Source organism: Hippocampus zosterae, chromosome 3 (genome assembly GCF_025434085.1).
Source record: "Hippocampus zosterae strain Florida chromosome 3, ASM2543408v3, whole genome shotgun sequence".
Taxonomy (NCBI): Eukaryota; Metazoa; Chordata; class Actinopteri; order Syngnathiformes; family Syngnathidae; genus Hippocampus; species Hippocampus zosterae.
Genome location: NC_067453.1, coordinates 26,331,093 through 26,351,117, shown reverse-complemented (window position 1 = coordinate 26,351,117; position 20,025 = coordinate 26,331,093). Strand labels below are relative to the sequence as shown.

At 45.1% G+C, this 20,025-nt stretch overlaps 1 protein-coding gene and 1 long non-coding RNA gene across 3 annotated transcripts in view; one reads left to right on the top strand and one right to left on the bottom strand.

Moving 5' to 3' along the window:
* The window catches only part of LOC127597630 (uncharacterized), a 146,098-nt gene that overhangs the window by 26,592 nt on the left and 99,481 nt on the right, over positions 1–20,025 (top strand). The window lies entirely within an intron of this gene.
* wnt7bb (wingless-type MMTV integration site family, member 7Bb) overlaps positions 8,955–20,025 on the bottom strand; it is a 39,385-nt gene continuing 28,314 nt past the window's right edge. For both annotated transcript variants that reach the window (XM_052060784.1, XM_052060783.1), the window contains exons 3-4: positions 14,555–14,826; positions 8,955–10,456 (exon numbers count right to left, since the gene is read on the bottom strand). In XM_052060784.1, the coding sequence (XP_051916744.1) occupies positions 9,977–10,456; positions 14,555–14,826 (752 nt within the window). In that variant the 3' untranslated portion in view covers positions 8,955–9,976. The remainder of the gene's footprint in view (positions 10,457–14,554; positions 14,827–20,025) is intronic.

Below are 20,025 nucleotides of genomic sequence, written 5' to 3'. Positions count from 1 at the left end.
AGGTGCTGTAAAATTGGGAAAAAATATGGATGTAACAACAACAACACACAATTTAATATCACTGTCCAATTTACAACCCAATTTCGAAACTGCTGGCGTTAGATAAGACACCAGTGGGACCAAATCAGCAGTGTGGGATGTGCAAGTGCCACTGGGACAAACCGTCTCATTGAAATTCAGGAAATTCAGTGCCATCCACGCCTTGATTTCCTCCAGACAGGACAAAGTGGTTTTAATGAGAAAGCTTCCTTTTTACTCAGCGGGGTATAGATTTGACTGTCATCCGCATAGCAGCGAAAGGAAATACCTTGCTTTCCTAAGATGATATCCAGGGGCAGCAAATACAATGAAAACAGCAGGGGCCCCAAAATTGAACCTTGTGGAACACCATACAACAGCAGGGCAGAGTGGGATTCAGAGCAACAAAAGCTAACACAAAAGATTTTGCCTGACAATCGCTCTAAAGTAAATGTGAGCAAGAGCAAGTCAGGAATGTCAATAAATTGTTGATATATAACCAGTTATGTATACACAGAATATTAAATTATACTACACGTATGTGAATGTGAAACGAAAAGCAGCAACATCGCAATGTCACACTGTAGGTAAAGAATAAGTCAGAAGCACATGATTTATTCAATACACTTGCAGATCTTTCCATGCAGAGTCAGGTAGCAGTCAGAGCATTCAACCCCAGAGGAGGGTCCTCGACGATGCCCCCCGCTCGGCCTTGTGGTCTATGATGTCACACGTGGCCCTGGCTGACTTTGAGTGGCAATGTGTTCCTCACCGCTAATATCAAACAGATGATGAGAACTCTGCAAACGATGGAACAGTCAAAACAACATTAAAGGAACATGCAAACACAGCTCATTGTCTTAATTGGGCCAGGCTGCGTGTCGCGCTGCCCCTTTTGTTGACAATGAGGACAAAGCATTCTTCAATCCCACTTGTCCACGTGATGTTTCGAGGCCGGTGGCGAGTTTATGAATTCGTATCACCTCCACATCCTGAAATAGCACTTGAAAAGGTTTGACCCAGAATAATCAATCATCCACCGGACGATTGAGTTTCCTGGTTCCGAGGACAGACAGGGTTGTAATTGAAAAGTGGCTTCTGGAAGACTTTCTCACTTGGGATCTGGCTAATCTCAGGTGTCAACTCACAAGACCTCTGACTTGTTTGATTTCCATCCATTCCATCGTCAAAGACGAGTAAAAAAAATGTCCTTTGAAAGACTCTCATGATGAGCATTCATGTTAGATTGCCGACTTAAAAATAAAACTGAAACATTGAATCCCCGCAATCCACCCCACACGACCAATATCATTGACCGTTCGATGATGCTGGTTGTGGCTGCCATGAACACTGAAAACTCGAGCCAGATAAAGATTGTTCCTTCCAAACCGTCCTCCGTCGAGTCGAACTGAACTGTACTGCTTGAATGAAATGCGGCTGGCGTGTACGTCAGCGACTATACGAGCCATTTCACTGCACAGTGAATGATCCCAGTAGGATTTATTGCCTGATCCCTTACGAGCGAGCGGGCCCTACGGTGATTGTCCTACGCATGTTTTCTGCATGCGATGACTTCAAGTCTCTTGGACTCCCGTGTCTGTCGTTGGTTCGGCTTCGCTGCCATGCGGTGATGTGACTCGTCAGTGAACTGTGACATGCGGCATCCTGTGATGGATTTGCATAATTTGCATAAAGCCGACGCTTGGCCTCTTGTCGGCGGTCACGTCACCGCGTCTTTCCAAAGCTCACTGTTGGACTCACTCCCGATACGCTAGATCCGCCGTAAATTAACATGATGCGCAAACAATAGATGCTTAAGCGCAGTGGTTGGCGGCTTCATTCGGAAAACATTAACATCACGCACAGTTTGAACATTAACAGCAAATACTAGGGGTGTGCGTCTCGCCAAGAAAAGACAACTTGATGCGTTCAGTATCCCGAAACATGGGGTGCGATACAATTCAAGGGCAGTTCCATTTTAAAGTGGAACGATTCTATTCAGTTCGATTCGATGCACTGGTGTTTTTCAAAACTTACGTTTCGATTCAAATCATTCTTTGTTACACCCCTAGTTAATAAATTTGAACGTAGGAAAGATTTTTTACAAAACTGTACTAAATTATTCAGTTAAAAAATAACACACATAAAAGTTAAATCAAACATGAATAATGTATGCTGGTAGACGCACATCCTTTCTGTAACTGAGAAGTCATTGCTGATCATACCATCCGCAGTCGGAATTTCAGGAAATTAAAACGCACACATGTTCAGAACCTTGCCAAACACACTCATGATACAAGTGGGACCAAGTCTAAATAAAAAGCAACATTTTGTTGATCGTATGTTGTACATACGTCCAGCACATTTGACAATAAAGTTGTATTCAATTCAATTATTTTAATGGAAAATGGCATTTGATTTGCAGTCGTTTCGTGTTTCAATTTTTTTCCACATAGTCTAGTTCCATCTCATGCGCTGATTCACTAGCTAACAACCAATCAGAATCATCAATCGTCATGGACGGCCAACATTCTGGGTGTGAATTTTTATTTTAAATCAAATTGTTTTTGTAGTTGAAAGTTGCATCAGGTAGAAATATTTTTCCAATCAGGGTCCTCTATAGTGTTCTTGATATTTTCCACTGCCCCCTTGCAGTACATTCTTGACAGAGATGACACATTCTCTGGTCTACACACTGCCTAAAACACAAGTACAAAAACTAAGCCCCTTTGAGAGTTTTAATTTTCGTCGTTGCATGTGGGCTAAGCATAGCGCGCAAAACTTCATCACTTGGCCACAAAACACCAAAGGTGAATAACCATCCACATGCCCCAGTTGCATGTGATGAAGGTCCCAAAGTGTCAAGAAAAAAAATTGATTTTCTTTTTCTTTTCTACATGATCCATGGCACAGTGTGGCGGGGCTTATGCAGTTCCGGTCCTGAGGGCTTCAGACAAACGAACAAAACCCATCTTACTTCTGCTCTACTGGCTGCCCACAATGCCGTTCACATGCAGCAGACGGATAATGTGGCGTGGCATCGTGCTATAAGAAAAGATTTCTACAGGTGTTTTGTGGAAAATTCAGGATAAATTCAAGAAGGGCGGGTCCAAAGAAGATAAATTAACTCAGCTCACATGTGTTTTACATTTTACATGCATTCCCAAAATAGACGCACTTCATTCACGTTCAGTAGCTTAACATGGTTAGTTTTGCGACGCCAAAAGCTACACAACATCTGGTAAATCGCAGACACATATTTCAAATAATAGTACCTGGAATTCTGCTCTGAAATTGTGTCCCTCAACATCCTCTTAGTAGCCATCTAGAAGAAGAGTGCAAAATAGTGAACATGACTCGGCAGGAATAACATCCTCATGCTAAGTGTAAAGGTAAGTCTTCTGTTTTTCTGTGTTTACAACTGTAATGTGGTGTTCCAATCAGACGAAAAGAACCCCACTTTTTGTATTATCAGAAAAAGACATACGGTCTTTCCATCAATGTTATTTTTTTCTTGATCAGGTAGCATAGCAACTAACACGGGCAGTTTTTATGCTACCTTTCAGCTAAAACTCAGAATCAGAATTATTGGCCAAGTGTGTAGAACATTCATCTTCCCCCTAACCGCTTGATCCTCACTAGGGTCGCGGGGGGTGCTGGAGCCTATCCCAGCTGTCTCCGGGCAGTAGGCGGGGGACACCCTGAATCGGTTGCCAGCCAATCGCAGGGCACACAGAGACGAACAACCATTCGCACTCACACTCACACCTAGGGACAATTTAGAGTGTTCAATCAGCCTGCCACGCATATTTTTGGAATGTAGGAGGAAACCGGAGCACCCGGAGAAAACCCACGCAGGCCCGGGGAGAACATGCAAACTCCACACAGGGAGGCCGGAGCTGGAATCGAACCCGGTACCTCTGCACTGTAAATTAGAGCTACTGCCCGTCAGGGAATCGAACCCTGAAGCTATAATGATCAGTGCAGGAATACACATGTTGCAAAATTCAAAGGGCCACTATAGATTTGAGTCATTGTTTAGGGTGTTAATGATGAGAGGCAAGAAGCTGAATGTCTGCTAGTTTTGGTGAGCATGGTTCTATCGCCCTTACCTGAAGGGAGCAGCTGGAAGAGGTGGTGGTCAGGGTGTTGGGGGTCCAGTCTGACCTTGTTTCTTGCAGTGTGCGAGACCTCCAGAGCGAGTATGGCGGTGCCAATGATATATTCCACCATTCTAACTGTCCGTTGCAATCGGATTTTGTCCTTTTTTGTGGCATCCCCAAACCAGACGATGAACACAGGACTGATTCGATGACTGCTGTGTAAAACTGCCTCAGCCGTTCCTGTGGCGGGCCATGCTTCCTCAGCAGCCTCAGGAAGTACATCCTCTGCTGGGCCTTTTTCAGAATGGACTTCATGTTGGCCCCCTCAACTTCATGTCCTGAGAGACTGATAACTTGAAGGTCTTGACTTTTGACACAGAGCAAATGGATAGTGTGAGGGACAGTTGTGGCATAGGAGGTTTCCTGAACTCCACGATCATCTCTTCAGTCTTGAGGGTGTTCAGCTCCAGGTTGTGTTGGCTGCACCAGAGCGCAAGCTGCTCCACTTCTTGTCGGTACTCAGTCTTGTCGCCGTCTTTGATGAGGCCGATGACTGTGGTGTTGTCGGCGCACTTGAGTTTTTGAGCATGGCTTTGCAACCTTGTTTCTGTAATTAGACTAATATTAAAATAAAATTACTTGTCAAATAAAAGTAAATAAGTGACTGCGAAAACTACATTGCATCCTCTTTTTTCCCCTTTTTTCCATCTTAGATTTCATTGTATTTTGCCTTTTATATTTAATTCTTGCATAATGATGCAAAAATGAACTCATTATGTTTTATCTGAAGGGTCTATGCAATGGAAGAAACCATTTTTGACTTTGCCTTTGTGATGGTCTGAGCTCTCCGAGTGATTCTCAATAGTCTTTTTGAACAGCACTGTAGCATTAGCATGCGTCGCACACTGTTGATTCTGCAGCCAAATCCGCACCCGGTGCCAACTCCTCTCAATTAGCTCCTTCTCCTACTCCATGACGAGCGCCCTTTTCACACTTTTCCGGCCAACACATGCACGTCCTTGTTTCCGTCGAGCCATCCCGTCCATCTTAACAAGAACTTTTCGGGCTCAATGTGTGTCTGAAAACAAAAGGGACACTGAGCCGCCTTCTCCTTCGTTCAAGCTCATTTGCATGACACTCTTCAACATTCTCCGATTCTGCTTTGCTCTGCCAATGGAGCAAGTGCCACGGTGTAATCCAGTGCCCTTCAAATATTCTTTATAGATTATCCGCTGTGTGTAGAGATCATTCTAAAACATATTCTGTTAGAATGTAATACAAATTTATTTATTTATTTTTTTGTTGGTGTTTTTTTCTTTTTTACAAAATGCATAACAAAACAAGAGCAGTTGAGCTCAAACTTCCACTAAGGCCAACATACTGTAGGTAATATCCTGATGAAAAATATGGAGGGCAGCGGGGATCCAGTTATCACAACAAAAAAAAAAATCAACTGTTGTCTTCACTTTGTTCTCACCCAATTTAGTTCGAAGTGTGCGCACACACACAATAAGCAATATTTTTACTGTTGAATGGAGGTAAAGATTCAACTGCAATTTTCGAGTTCATGACAACAAATTGTCACGTTGCGTGGTGGTGGTGGACCCCAAAAAGCATGCAGGAGGGAGGAGCAGGGTGTACTTGAAGAAGTGTATTGATAAAACACAGAGAAAACAAAATCCAAAATCAATCATAGTCCAAAGTAGCAAACAAAAATAGCAACTGAAGCTAAAACAGAACCGTGACCAAAACACGACCGAAACAAACCTGACAGCAGCAAAAGAACAGCAAACAAACGAACATGACAGTAGCAAACAGCAACAATGACCTGACAATGAGTGGTCGGGCTGGGAGTCCTTTTAAAGCACTAATTACCTAATGACCAACAGGTGTATAGCTGCAGGGGGAGCCCTACAGTGCCACCTGTTGGTCCCAAATCGAATCATGAAACAAATGAAGCTTTGGTCAACTTCTATTTTTTTTATAAATCAACACTGTTGGTCTTTCCCCCACATTCGCTGTTATTTTCTAAACACTGTTAATCAATTGAAAGTCTTGAAAATACTCTTGGACATGCCAACCGTCTGAGAGGTGTTGTACAGGTCCACAGCGTCTTCATTCCACAGGAGACCGGCATCATTAGGTCGCCTCAAGACTGGAAGTCTAGAATCAAGTGAAAATAGGTCAGATGCATATGAGTAGCCTGTTTTGTTAAAAAATCGATGGTGAGATACTACTTGGCAGCTGCTTCCATTTGCCCCACCGCTGTATGGTGTTCCACATGGTTCAATTTTGAGGCCCCTGCTGTTTTCATTGTATTTGCTACCCCTAGGTTCCATCTTAAGAAAGCATGGTATTTCCCTTAACTATTATGTGGCTGAAGGTCAGATCCACACATTCAGCGAAGCAAAAAGGATACGTTCTACTGAAGGAACTTTTGTCCTCTCTAAAGGAAATCAAGCCCTGGGTGGGAATTTGTATGAAGCTATGGCTGTTTTTGAAGTGCACTATAAATCAAGTTGAATAAAGTTGGAAGCGTTCCTGCCACAAAGGTACATTTGCGTGCAGATCCGCCGAGTACACAATATTTCACAATCTCCCCAACCTACCATTTTTTTCAACTCTCATATCATTTACCGCATTGGCAGCCACTAAAGCAAATAATCATGCAAAGTGAAGCAATGAGGTAACGCACTGCGGTGTCCCAAAGCGCCCACAACACACGTCCCCAATTAGAGAGGGTTTCCTACTTGATGAATAATGAACTATTTCGAATGCAGGGGGGTACGGGTGCTCACTGAAACGGTCACGAAATGCAATTTGGCCGCTCCTCTCATGTCGAATGTGTGAAGGAAGCTCCTGAGAGAGGTCATGGACTCGTGTTGTATGCACGCCACAATGAAGACACACGACCGCAGCGCATTACCAGCATGTCCAATTTATTTATCATTCATTTTGAATGATTTATACCTCTCAACAAAACTGCCAGCTGGTGTATTAAGCCTTATTGGAATGCCTAGAAACAGACATTTGACATGACGTTTGGCTCAATATGTGCCAATATTGCACATATGCGCACACACACACACACACACACGCACACACACACACACGCACACGCGCACACGCACACACGCACACACGCACACAAGCACACACGCACACACGCACACACACACACACACGCACACACACACACGCACACACACACACACACACACACACATGCACACACACACACGCACACACACACACACACACACAGTGATGACCAGATTTTAACTTGTGTGCTTTTCCTTGAAGGGGAGAGGATTTATGGAAATAATAGGCTTGGTTATGTGCGGGGCCACTCGACAGAGCAGGAACATTCTTGTAGCAACATGCTTTTAGCCGTAAAATGAAAAATGTGGATTCCTGACTTCGGGTCCAAGGACATGTTGTTCTGTATGATGTCAAAAATGTTTCAAAGTGTGTCGCTCACATTTCACTGATAAGGGGGTGTTTGTTGTTGCTGTTCAGTGAAATACATGTATCTAAAACCCACTTTGTTGGAAAAAAAAATATTGGTGAAATGAAAAGGCGGCACGGTGGACGATGATGGTTAGTGGATCGACCTCACAGTGCAGAGGTACCGGGTTCGATCCCAGCACCGGCCTACCTGTGTGGAGTTTGCATGTTCTCCCGGTGCCTATGTTGCTTTTCTCCGGATAGTCTGGTTTCCTCCCACATTGCAAACATGCATGGCAGGCTCACTCTAAATTGTCCCTAGGTGTGAATGTGAGCGCAGATAGTTCAGGGTTTCCCCCACCTACTGCCCGAAGACAGCGGGCATAGGCTCCAGCAACCCCCGCGACACTTGTGAGGATACAGCGGATCGGAAAATGGATGGATGGATTGTTGTCACAAAGAATGATTTTTTTTTCCCATGATAAGGCTGTATACAAATTACTTTAGATCAATGTTTATTGTCACTGCCCACTGAAAATAACACATCTCCCAATGTCCCAAGTTTTTTTTGTATTATCCAAAATAGAAATATATATATATATATATATATATATATATATATATTATACTGTATGCATTTTGGATTTAACCTAAAAGAAAAGGTGGATTTTCTTTTGAGGGGAGGAGGGGGTTCTTTTCACCCCAAAATGTATTCATTTTATTTTTTTTTGTATCTTAGAATCAGACTGTTTATTTTTACTCTCCTTTGTAGAACAAGTGTGTTCAGATTTATTTTTGGTTTTGTTTTAATCCAAAACACAAAACTCCTCTTGGTAATAATTAAAAATAACAATCCTCTTCCTCCTCATCATTATCATCGCAAGAACAACAAAGAGCAACACGTTCGACAGAATGTGTTTGCACTGAATGGCAATACGCACAATTGATTGCCTATTGAATTGTGAACAATGTGACTTGTTTATTTCATTGTTCGCTACCGGAGGTTCATTCTGAGAACACACACACATTTTCGGGCAAGTGACGTTTAAGCCTTTGAGGGACAGTGGTTACTAGAGTGGACAGCTTATCGTGTTATAAGGTTCCTGGGTGCATGTAAGGGTTGAAGTTAAATAATCAGTGAAAACCGTGAACAGTGAAATCAGTTGACGTGGGACATTTTAACATTCTTATCCTAAAAATCACATCTGACGTGTTCTGCGACATTTGTTTTTGTCTTCCGCGAAGTTCTAGTCAAAGTGTTTCAATGCATTTTGGTCCACTCTGCAAATGGCTAAATGCGAATCTAAACGTCATATTAAGCGAGTGTATGTGCAGGCAATATGGGGAAAGGTCTGCGACAACATCAAACAAACGTGACTTGGCGAGCACTTTTCAAAAGGGGGACTTTTATTTCGCACGACTGAAGAGAAAGTATCAGTGCAGCACTCGACAACAACATCCAGCTTTCCAGGAACATTCCCGCCGCTCCAACATCCAACAAGACGTCGCTGCACGCCAGCAACGGCGCGTGAACAAAACACATGATGCAACACTTTAAATAGAGCCAAAGCATTGGGAACGTCGGACATGTTTTTAGGCGATGCTCTTTTTAACAAGAGAAGATGAGGTGTTAAAGGGTCAAATGGGGGTGTGATCTTAAGAGACATACAGCTTCAGTCAAAGCTCCTAAAGTACTTTCTTTACACTTAGTACAAAAAAAAAAGAGACATCTCTACCCGTTAGTGCTTTATTTTTTGTTTTGTTTTTTTTAAAGATACTATTACATAAATAAACAATTTATTTTTCAGTGTTCAGTACAGACAGTTCCAGTGTGACTGGAAGACTAACATTAACTCCACCTTATTCCAGTTGGTAGCAGAGGCTTCCACAGAGTTCTCTGCTCACATATACATACATATATATATATATATATATATATATATATATATATATATATATATATATATATATATATATATACATATATATGATATATATGGTTGTTGTTTTTTTTTTGGTACACCTCAACGCACCTTGCTTTCAAAAATATGTCCCAATGTGCGCCCCAGGGTCATCCACGTCCACTTCAGCGCTCAAAGAAAAAAAAAAAAACCCACTGAGGTTTTCGCTCATTGACGAATGGCTCTTTGCCATTCGTGAGGCTCTGGTGGGTGTTGAAAATCCCCAAGTGCACTTCTCACCTTTGGGGTGTGGGGACAGGAAGGGGGGAGGGGATGGACTGTCCCTCATCTTGCAGTCACTCCTCGCATGAAGTCGCATCCTGGGAGTTTGCATTTGACTCTGTGAAAAGCAACGTAAAGATTCATGTGTGCAAAACGATGCCGTGAGGAGCCGATCGCGTCAATGGCAAAAATCTGTCAATGGTCCCGATCGGGCCTCCTGGTCCTTTACTTGCAGGTGAACACCTCGGTCCGCTCGCTGCACGTGTTGCACTTGACGAAGCAGCACCACTGGAACTTGCAGTTGCACTGCCACACTTTGGTATACTGGTGCGTGTTGTAGCCTCGCCCGCAGCACATGAGGTCGCAGCCGTCCGTGTGCGGCGAGGTGCGGTTGCACAGGCGGCCCTGGGTGCCCACGCTGCCCGTGGCCGCGTCCTCCTCGCAGTAGTTGGGCGACCTGTCAATGTACACGAGGTCCGTGTCCATGGGCTTGCGGTAGCCCTGAGTCTGCTTCACCTTCAGGTGGCTGGGCTGGCGCAGGCGGTTGGCCCGCATCACCTCCACGTGCACGGCTTCGTTGTACTTGTCCTTGAGCACGTAGCCGATCTCCCGGAACTTGGGGAGCGTCGTCCAACATGTCTTGGTGGTGCAAGAGCCCGAGACGCCGTGGCACTTGCATTCCAGCTTCATCCTTTCTTCTAGAACCTGTGGAATGGAAGAAATTTGGGATGAAAGATCCCGATCAAGGCGGATGAACTAGACGAGCGATCAGGGTAGACTGATATGTTTCATTTCCGGGCTCATACTGATTATTAGTAGTCAGGGGGGGTTGAGAGCTGATATTTCAAGCCCATATTCATTTTCACTCATGTGTAAAGCATCATTCCCTCCAGCCATCAATTTTCCGCGAATCCTCATGAGGGCCGCGGGCGTGCTGGAACCGATCTCAGCCGTCTTTTTGGTTTTTGCCAGCCGATCGCGGGCACACATCGGCGAAAAACTATCCGCGCTCACAATCATACCGGATCATTGATCAACCACGACAGCACACAGATGTCAAACCTAAGGCCCGGGGGCCAGATCTGGCCTGCCACATTATTTTATGTGGTCTGCCAACATTTCAAATTCTGTTTGTAATAAATAAGCTCTCAGCTTGTTACCAAACCCGTCATGACAGTAACTTCAACAATAGGTGAATAAACCGTTATTCTCAACTTCTTGATATGGTTTCAGTCATAATAGCCCTCCTAGAGAAATTGTAACTAAAATATGGTCTGCGATTAAAATGACCGACACCACTGCACTACAGCAATTTTTTTGGTACTTCAAAATTGCAGGTGGACGGATGGTGAGTTTGCTGACGGCTGAATTTAACGGCCGCTCGTTAGCTCGGGGTTAGCGGATGCCTTTTCAGACGGGCGTGCATTGCACTTGTGTTTTTGGTTCTATCTGTGGATCGACTTGCACATTTGGTGATGGTTGCCAAGTATTCATGTGCAGTCAAAGCCCCGCTGCTTTTTTGCCGCGGGGAACCGCCATGACGAATTGACCTTGAGCTGTAATCATCAAGAGTGCAGTAGTCGACACATGGACTAGTTGACTAGTTGACTAGTGAAGTCCACATCTACTGGTAACATTCATGGTGTGTTATGGTGCATTCTGGAAGCCCCCCGCGCCCCCAATATTATTCATTCATTCATCTTCCGAGCCGCTTGATCCTCACTAGGGTCGCGGGGGGTGCTGGAGCCTATCCCAGCTGTCTTCGGGCAGTAGGCGGGGGACACCCTGAATCGGTTGCCAGCCAATCACAGGGCACACAGAGACGAACAACCATCCACGCTCACACTCACACCTAGGGACAATTTAGAGTGTTCAATCAGCCTGCCAAGCATGTTTTTGGAATATGGGAGGAAACCGGAGCACCCGGAGAAAACCCACGCAGGCCCGGGGAGAGCATGCAAACTCCACACAGGGAGGCCGGAGCTGGAATTGAACCCGGTACCTCTGCACTGTGAAGCTGACGTGCTAACCACTGGACTATCCCAATGTCGTGGTTTGTTTCCGATGACAGTTATTGAGTAGTCCCCTATCAACCATGTACGTGTGATGTCACAGTGGAAAGATTTCTCCGGGGCAGATGCGGGAGTCATTACAACACATATGCATATGGGCAATACGAGCATGATATCTAATTTCACTGTTTGAAAAAAAAAAATAGGGCAAAGCTGTTCTTATTTCAAGGGCAAACTGAGGAGAAATTGAAGTTGAGCATTGACGAAAGATGAGTTGTTCCATGATGTGGCACTTTGTGTTGCATGGTGTGCGAGGTTTTTTTTTTTTTTCCCCTCCAGAGTGGATTTTTTTTTTTTCCTGCCACCTCATTATCCTCATCAAACAAACACGACATGGGAGTTGTTCGCTGATTCTCCGCAGGCTCGCGATCCAGTCTGGTCTGGTCCACGCGGTGAAGACTTCCAAAAATGTAAAGAGCCGAAAAGCCACAAGGAATGCGGCGCGCCAAAGTTCCTGACAAATAGATGTAAACGTCGACTTCCAGCGTGCCCGCCCGTCAAAGCGCGCGCACACACACGCCACACATCACATCAAACAGCGACGGTTGATTTACGCACGTTTGAGAGCTTTTTATAACCGTCCGGTCACAGTTAAAAGAGCCTTTTTATCAGCTCATTCGTCTTGATTTTATGACTGGAGAGAGCCTTTTTTTCAACGGAATTTCTTGGCTTGCGCACACACGTGGGGCAATAAGCAATGATGGACAGTCCACAGGGAAGGTGCTTTTGACTAGGCAACATACAGTTTGGGATTTTGTTTTGTGACGTCTTATTTCAATGACGACACCGGTCGATGTTTGCAGAAGTGAGGCGCCACGGTACTTGTGCTGAAAATGATGACAAATCGCACGTTGCCTCAACCTGCACTGTCGATCTGCAAGGAATGACGGGGTACGTACGTTCTGGCAAGGGCGTACAACTGCTGCAGACGCATGCCGCCGCGGACTCCACTTAAACAAAACCAAAAAAAAAAATCTACCTTGAACCATTTGTCAGAAAAAGAGTCACTTCATTTTGTTCTTCACGCTCCCTTGTCAGCCGGCGTGCCGAATACAGACGAGCAGATTTCGCGATACGGGCCAGCGTTACCACGGAAAGAAACGGCAGCGTAGAAATGTGACCGGAGCCAAACATGAGCGTGACGGATCAATCAGCACGTTATGAGTCTCATGCTATTGTGGTTTCATAAATGGGTAGTTGAACACATCTGGGCATCCACACGTGAACACGAGTACTGTTTGCCTTTGCTGAAGAAAATCCTGCCACCTCGGGAACATTGACATAAGAAACTAGCTTGGATGATAACGTAGCGGCGGTTTTAATTCCAGCTCTGGCCTTCCTGTGTGGAGTTTGCATGTTCTCCATGTGCCTGCGTGGGTTTTTTTCGGGTACTCCGGTTTCCTCCCACATTCCAAAAACATACTACTGCCCGAAGACAGCTGGGAAAGCCCCCGCAACCCTTGTGAGCATAAAGCGGATCAGAAAATGGATGGATGGATGTGTATGTGTGTATTACATGTATATATATATTTTTTTCATTCATTAATTTTCTGAACCGCTTGATCCTCACAAGGGTCACGGGGGTGCAAGAGCCTATCCCAGCGGTCTCTGCACACAGAGACCAACAAGACATCCGCGCTCACACTCACACCGAGGGACAATTTAGATTCAATCAGCCTGCCATGCATGTTTTTGGAATGTGGGAGGAAATCAGAGTACCCAGAGAAAACCCACGCAGGCCTGGGGAGAACACGCAAACTCCACACAGGGAGGCTGGAGCTGGAATTGAACCAGGTACCTCTGCACTGTGAGATCGACGCGCTAACCAATGGCGTTCCAGACCGCCCATATATATATATATATATATATATATATATATATATATATATATATATATATATATATATATATATATATATATATATATATGGGCACCCCCCGCATATTTTTGGAATGTGGGAGGAAACCGGAGCACCCGGGGAAAACCCACGCAGGCCCGGGGAGAACATGCAAACTCCACACAGGGAGGCCGGAGCTGGAATCGAACCCGGTATATATATATATATATATATATATATATATATATATATATATATATATATATATATATATTCATTCATTCATTCATTCATTCATCTTTTGAGCCGCTTGATCCTCACTAGGGTCGCGGGGGGTGCTGGAGCCTATCCCAGCTGTATTCGGGCAGTAGGCGGGGGACACCCTGAATCGGTTGCCAGCCAATCGCAGGGCACACAGAAACGAACAACCTTTCGCACTCACACCTAGGGACAATTTAGAGTGTTCAATCAGCCTGCCACGCATGTTTTTGGAATATGGGAGGAAACCGGAGCACCCGGAGAAAACCCACGCAAGCCCGGGGAGAACATGCTAACTCCACACAGGGAGGCCGGAGCTGGAATCGAACCCGGTACCTCTGCACTGTGAAGCCGACGTGCTAACCACTGGACTACCGGGCCGCCTATATATATATATATATATATATATATATATATATATATATATATATATATATATATATATATATATATATATATATATATATATATATATATATATATATAGGCGGCCCTATATATATATATATATATATATTATATATATAATCTAATATATATATATATTATAATATATATATATATATATACTGTACACACACACACACACACACACACACACGCACACACTACTTCCTGATTCAACTCGGAAATACCTTTCTCCCCGCCTCATTGTTGTGCAGGTTCATCAGGCGGCGTGGGGTCTTCTTAATCTCGCGGGCGTCGACGAACCGGCGGGAGAACTCGATGCCGTACTTGATGTCGGCCGAGCAGCCGCCCCACTTCCAGCCCTCCTCTTGATTGTAGTAGCCCTGCTTCTCCCGGTCGCAGCCGCACTGGCTCAGGTTGCCTTGGCTGCACGCCGCCGTGATGGCGTGGGCCACGCCCGCTGCCGTGATGGCGTAGGTGAACGCCGCTTCCCGGCTGCCTGCAAAATGGGGAAAGAGAAGGTTGGGATGTCTGAGGAGGTGGCTGATGCAAAAAAAAAAAAAAAAAAAAGACTTTTGACACCTATGGACAATTTGACCGCAGGATCCTTTTCTTCCACCAGTCACATCCAGAAAAATCAAAAGACTCCAAGTGCCACTTTGTATGTCTTGGAGGGTGACCGAGAAATTGTCTTGTGGCGGCCGGAACATATTCTTAGGCGCCCCATAGTGGCAGAAACGTGTACTGCAATCCTCCATCTGATCATCACTGCCGACAGCTTACCAGTTGGCTGCTGTCAAACTGGAATTTCCCATTGCGGGCCTAATAAAGAGTGATTATTTTATCGTGTACTCTGCACATCGTCTCTATGGGGTGACTAAATGATTGCTGTCATTTCGGAACAAATAAGTCGAGGCTTACATCTTAGTCAGATAAGAAATGCCCTGCCCTGTTGCCTACTGCACCTTTGTAGGAATGCGGTCCCATTTCTGACCACAAAGCATTCCTGGACCCGCTTTTGGGAGTGCAGTGTTGGAATTTTTGTGCGGTGAGTGCTGGTCTAGGTGCTGTCCAAAGTGCTGAATTCCTCAACGGTTGCACCTTGTGTGCAGCAACCCGAAGCGCAAACGACCGCCATGTTTGAGTTTGGCTGCCTCCGCCGACAACAAAGAAGGTGCTTTGGCATCTCCTTTGATTTGTTTTAAAGATTCTTGCATCCCTGCCAGCTTTTGACCTTGTGAGGCAACCGGACATTGGCGTGATCTCACAGTTACATGTTGCCAAGCTTCAAGATGATGCAATGAGTGGGCCATCGATGTGAGAGAAGTGACGAGATGCCGATGGCAGACACCATGAAGTGGAGAAGCCTGGAGCAAAAAAAAAAAACGTTTGGCCACATTTTTTCTTTTTTTGCAGGTTTTGAGGTCATGACTGCGATCAAAGATTTTATTTATTTTTTATTTTTTTTATTTGTAACTTTCAATGAGACTCTTGCAACTTTCAACAGGCATTCTGGCCCACTCTTCATGTGAAAAAAGGGGGCTTGAAGGGGGCTGTCTCCAGAAGCTCCTTTTACAAATGCTCAGAAGGATTTAGATCAATCCTGTGGCACGTAGCCAAGCTTTCTGATGCTGGGCGGCACATTTCTCTGCAGAATACCATGAGAGTCTCGAGATTTCATTGTAGACCGTAAGGATTCAAGACACCATGTGCCGGATGTAGCAAAGCAGCCCCAGAACATAACAGAGCCTCCTCCGCATTTCATAGTCAGTACACTGTTCTGTTCTCGGGATGCTTCATTTTTGCGTGTGAACATAGAACGGGTGTGAATTTGCAAAAAGTTCCCATTTTGTCTTTTCTGTCTATAGGACGTTCTCCCCCAGAAGCTGGGCTCAAATAACTATGGATGATGTTATCGGACACTGATGTACTTTATATGCGGCGTTCATCTTTGCTTTCTTTGGCTTTTCCAGGTTCTTTTTCTTGTTATTTCTGTTTTAATTTAATATCAATTTTCCTTCTGCAGCCACTCCAAGAAATTTGGGAATAATATGTGCAACTGTAGGCGGCCCGGTAGTCCAGTGGTTAGCACGTCGGCTTCACAGTGCAGAGGTACCGGGTTGGATTCCAGCTCCGGCCTCCCTGTGTGGAGTTTGCATGTTCTCCCCGGGCCTGCGTGGGTTTTCTCCGGGTGCTCCGGTTTCCTCCCACATTCCAAAAACATGTATGGCAGGCTGATTGAACACTCTGAATTGTCCCTAGGTGTGAGTGTGAGCGTGGATGGTTGTTCGTCTCTGTGTGCCCTGCGATTGGTTGGCAACCGATTCGGGGTGTCCCCCGCCTACTGCCCGGAGACAGCTGGGATAGGCTCCAGCACCCCCCGCGACCCTAGTGAGGATCAAGCGGTTAGGAAGATGAATGAATGAATGAATGAATGAATGTTCAACTGTGGTCACGGCATCATCGAGCTGCTTGGAGACGGCTCTATGGCCTTAACCTGTAACATACTTGTACGTTATTTGCTGTCGAATCTCCCGAGATTAACTCCCTCTGGTTCATGTTAAGCGTGTGATACACACCATGTCACCAAACTGCACAGTGGCTACTTGTCACCCTTTAAATAGGCCGACCGACTGCGTACTGGTTTGAGGACAACTGTGATGCTAATTAGAGGACACACCTTGGTTGAACATTATTTTCAATTTTTTCGAGGGGTCCCATTATTTTTGGTTAGGCCTGTTTCATGAGAGAGAGAGAGAGAGAGAGAGAGAGAGAGAGAGAGAGAGAGAGAGGGAGAGAGAGAGATTACTAGATTGCTACAAAACAAGACAAGGTGGAGTAGTGAACACAAAGGCTGAGGCTGAGATATCCCAGAGTCCTCAGCTACTCCCCTCATGGCCACAAAGGCCTCTTGTCCAAAAAAGGCCTCTTCAAGTCAAAAACAGACTGAGGGCTATGACGGCACCAGCCTCCCTTCAATCCTTCATTCACTCGAGCGGCTCAGAGCAGCAGAAACAATGCGGAGCGCAAAGCGTTTCTTTGGATGTATGTTGTGTAATACACTCACTTGCAAATATTTGGCTCTCCTGAGTTGGAGCCCATTTGCTCATAGAAGCCCATCAAGGCATGTCGGCTACCATGGCAACGCAGAACAGAGGAAGTTCACTTGCTCGCTGCGCAGCTGTTTTCCATGTCATTTCCTTCTCATTCACCTCTTGTTGTATTCTCACAGGCATTTTTTTTAAATGTCAAAAAGATATTTTCGCCAGCCCCATCCCCCCAATAAAAAAAATAAATCAGCCACCCTGTAGTTTCCTATCCTGTGGGATTAATAGCAAAGTCGCGGGCATGCCCGGTTGGGGATTGACGCACAACCTCGAGCCGCAACAGTCGTCTCGTGGTGAGACGCGCCAGTCAACAGAGTCCATAGGACTCAACACATATACAGTATTTCACACCAAAGACAAGACACTTTGAATAGTCGTATCCTGTGGCGTCCCACTTAGAACAACTCAACATATCAACATGCAGGCATTCATGTCTAAACCGCTGGCAAGTGAAAATCTCCAAATTGGGCCCCAAGTGTCAAGATTTGGAGTGACCCGTATTATTTTCCTGCATTGACGGACGGTCCCATTGAGTCATCAAAGACCAAGTCCATCCGTAATTTAGGAGGCTACTTCCTCATTCACAAAAATAAAGGCGAGTACAACGACTGAAATCTGGGGTCAGCAGACGGTGGGCAATCCACTTAGTGATTTATGGAAAATGAGGTTGGATGTTCAATATAAATAACCGTCTTAACTACCATTTTGACTCGAGGGTCGGGGGCGTCACATCATAACTCAAACTGATTTTCTTTGAAGTGAAGAAAAAAAATCATAAATTAGCTCGCAGGCTACTTCCTATTTAATAGCGGCTGATGTGAGACAGACAAGACGCTATACCGTTGTGGTCTGGGGGCAAAGAGATTGTTTCCATCGTGATGCATACACATTCTTCAAAAACAAAAAACTAAATCTCTGAATGCGTTTTCTGTATTCTTGTTAATAAGTAGATGACTCTCTGGTTCCAAAAGACGGATGGACCCTACCGTGTGCATTCTGGGTGGAGGGATAAGGGGGGTGGGGGGTGATGACTCAATTCGTGATGACTCACAAAGAGTATCCTGGAGCACAGACCTCCGCCATGGTTGATCAGTCATGAAAAGCGACGTGCGCCCATTTATATTTTAAAAGGCCATTTCCTGAATCAAAGAAAAATTGCATTCTTGATACTTCCTGGTTCGATTGTGACTCAATGTGTGAAAATTGCAACGCGACGTACTTGCCTTCCATGTATTCATTTTTTTGGGGGGTTGACTTCCCCATCCATTTTCAACACTGGCTTTGGACGGAAAGCGGACGACACCCTGAACTGGTCGCCTGTCAGTCGCAGGGGACTTAAAGAGACAAACAACCCCTCCTACCCACATCCACGCTGATCACACGCTGCCCGCACACAGAACGTATCACTACACCATCAGCAACTTCGACAGTTTTTTTTTTAACTGGAATTTTTTTGTTGTTGTTTCATTGTGATAACAGCGTGTGGGAGGGGCATTTCAAGGCTCTTTTCATTTTTAGTTTGATGCCATGATTTACATTTACATGATTTACATTAAATTTATCACGTGCAAATTTTGGGTGTTCAAATGTTGACACCTTGTTTAAAAAGCGGGCTGTTTGGCATGTTATTATTCACACGCAGAGGGTGTGCAGGGCCAGACACTACACGGGATTATTTGTATACAGGCAATGAAAAAAGTCATTTTTCACAAATATGTCCCCCGAGACACCACTTGAAAACGGACGATTTGTCATTTGTCATTCCTGGAGTGCGGCCTCGTCAATCAGGAAACAAATCGGAGTTGTTCCGCCCAAATCGATGCAGTTGTGGAAGACCTTAATCCCGAGTTCAGAATTTGCTGCATTCGCCGCCAAACACAAGGGTGGGGTGGTGAAAAATCCAACCGCAACACACTGTTTTGAAACAGCCTATCCCGCGCTGTACTCGCCGTGCCCTTAGAGGAGGAAGGGCCTTCTTTTGGCGAGGAAGCCACCGCGAAGAAAAAGGCACCCGTCTAACTCTCAAGAGGCTGGCCCCAGTGTCCTGAAAGCCCTCCAGGAGGCACCACCCTGGGGTTGCCTCGCTTGCTGCCAATGGAAATTTGGAGTGACCAGAAAAACCTCAGTGAACTTGGAAACGAGCGAGAGGGAAGAATGGCGGAATATTAAAACAGATGTCTGATGGAGTGTAGAGGCAAGTGTCTGTTACGCAAAGCAAATAAGGGGGTGGGGGGCGGGAGGGGTTGTGTTTGAAAGCAGTCTTAGCAAAGACAGGTGCTGGTCATGGGGTTGCAAAATTCTGGGAATTTACAAAGTTGGAAATTTCCATCGACCACTAGATGGCAATTTGCAAATTAAGAACAAAATAGGAAGTACGAAGAGTTTCAGCAAAACTATTATTTTGTTCTCGTAATTGAATGTTATCCTCTGTAATCCTGCGTTTTACACCTACTGAAAGCGTTGTCTGTAGGTTAATTTTAGAATGCACATCTTTGGGGATCTCCCCCGGGCCTGCGTGGGTTTTCGGCACGGCAGGTTAATGGAACAACTGCCTCCTCGGGAACATTGACATAAGACGAGAAACTAGCTTG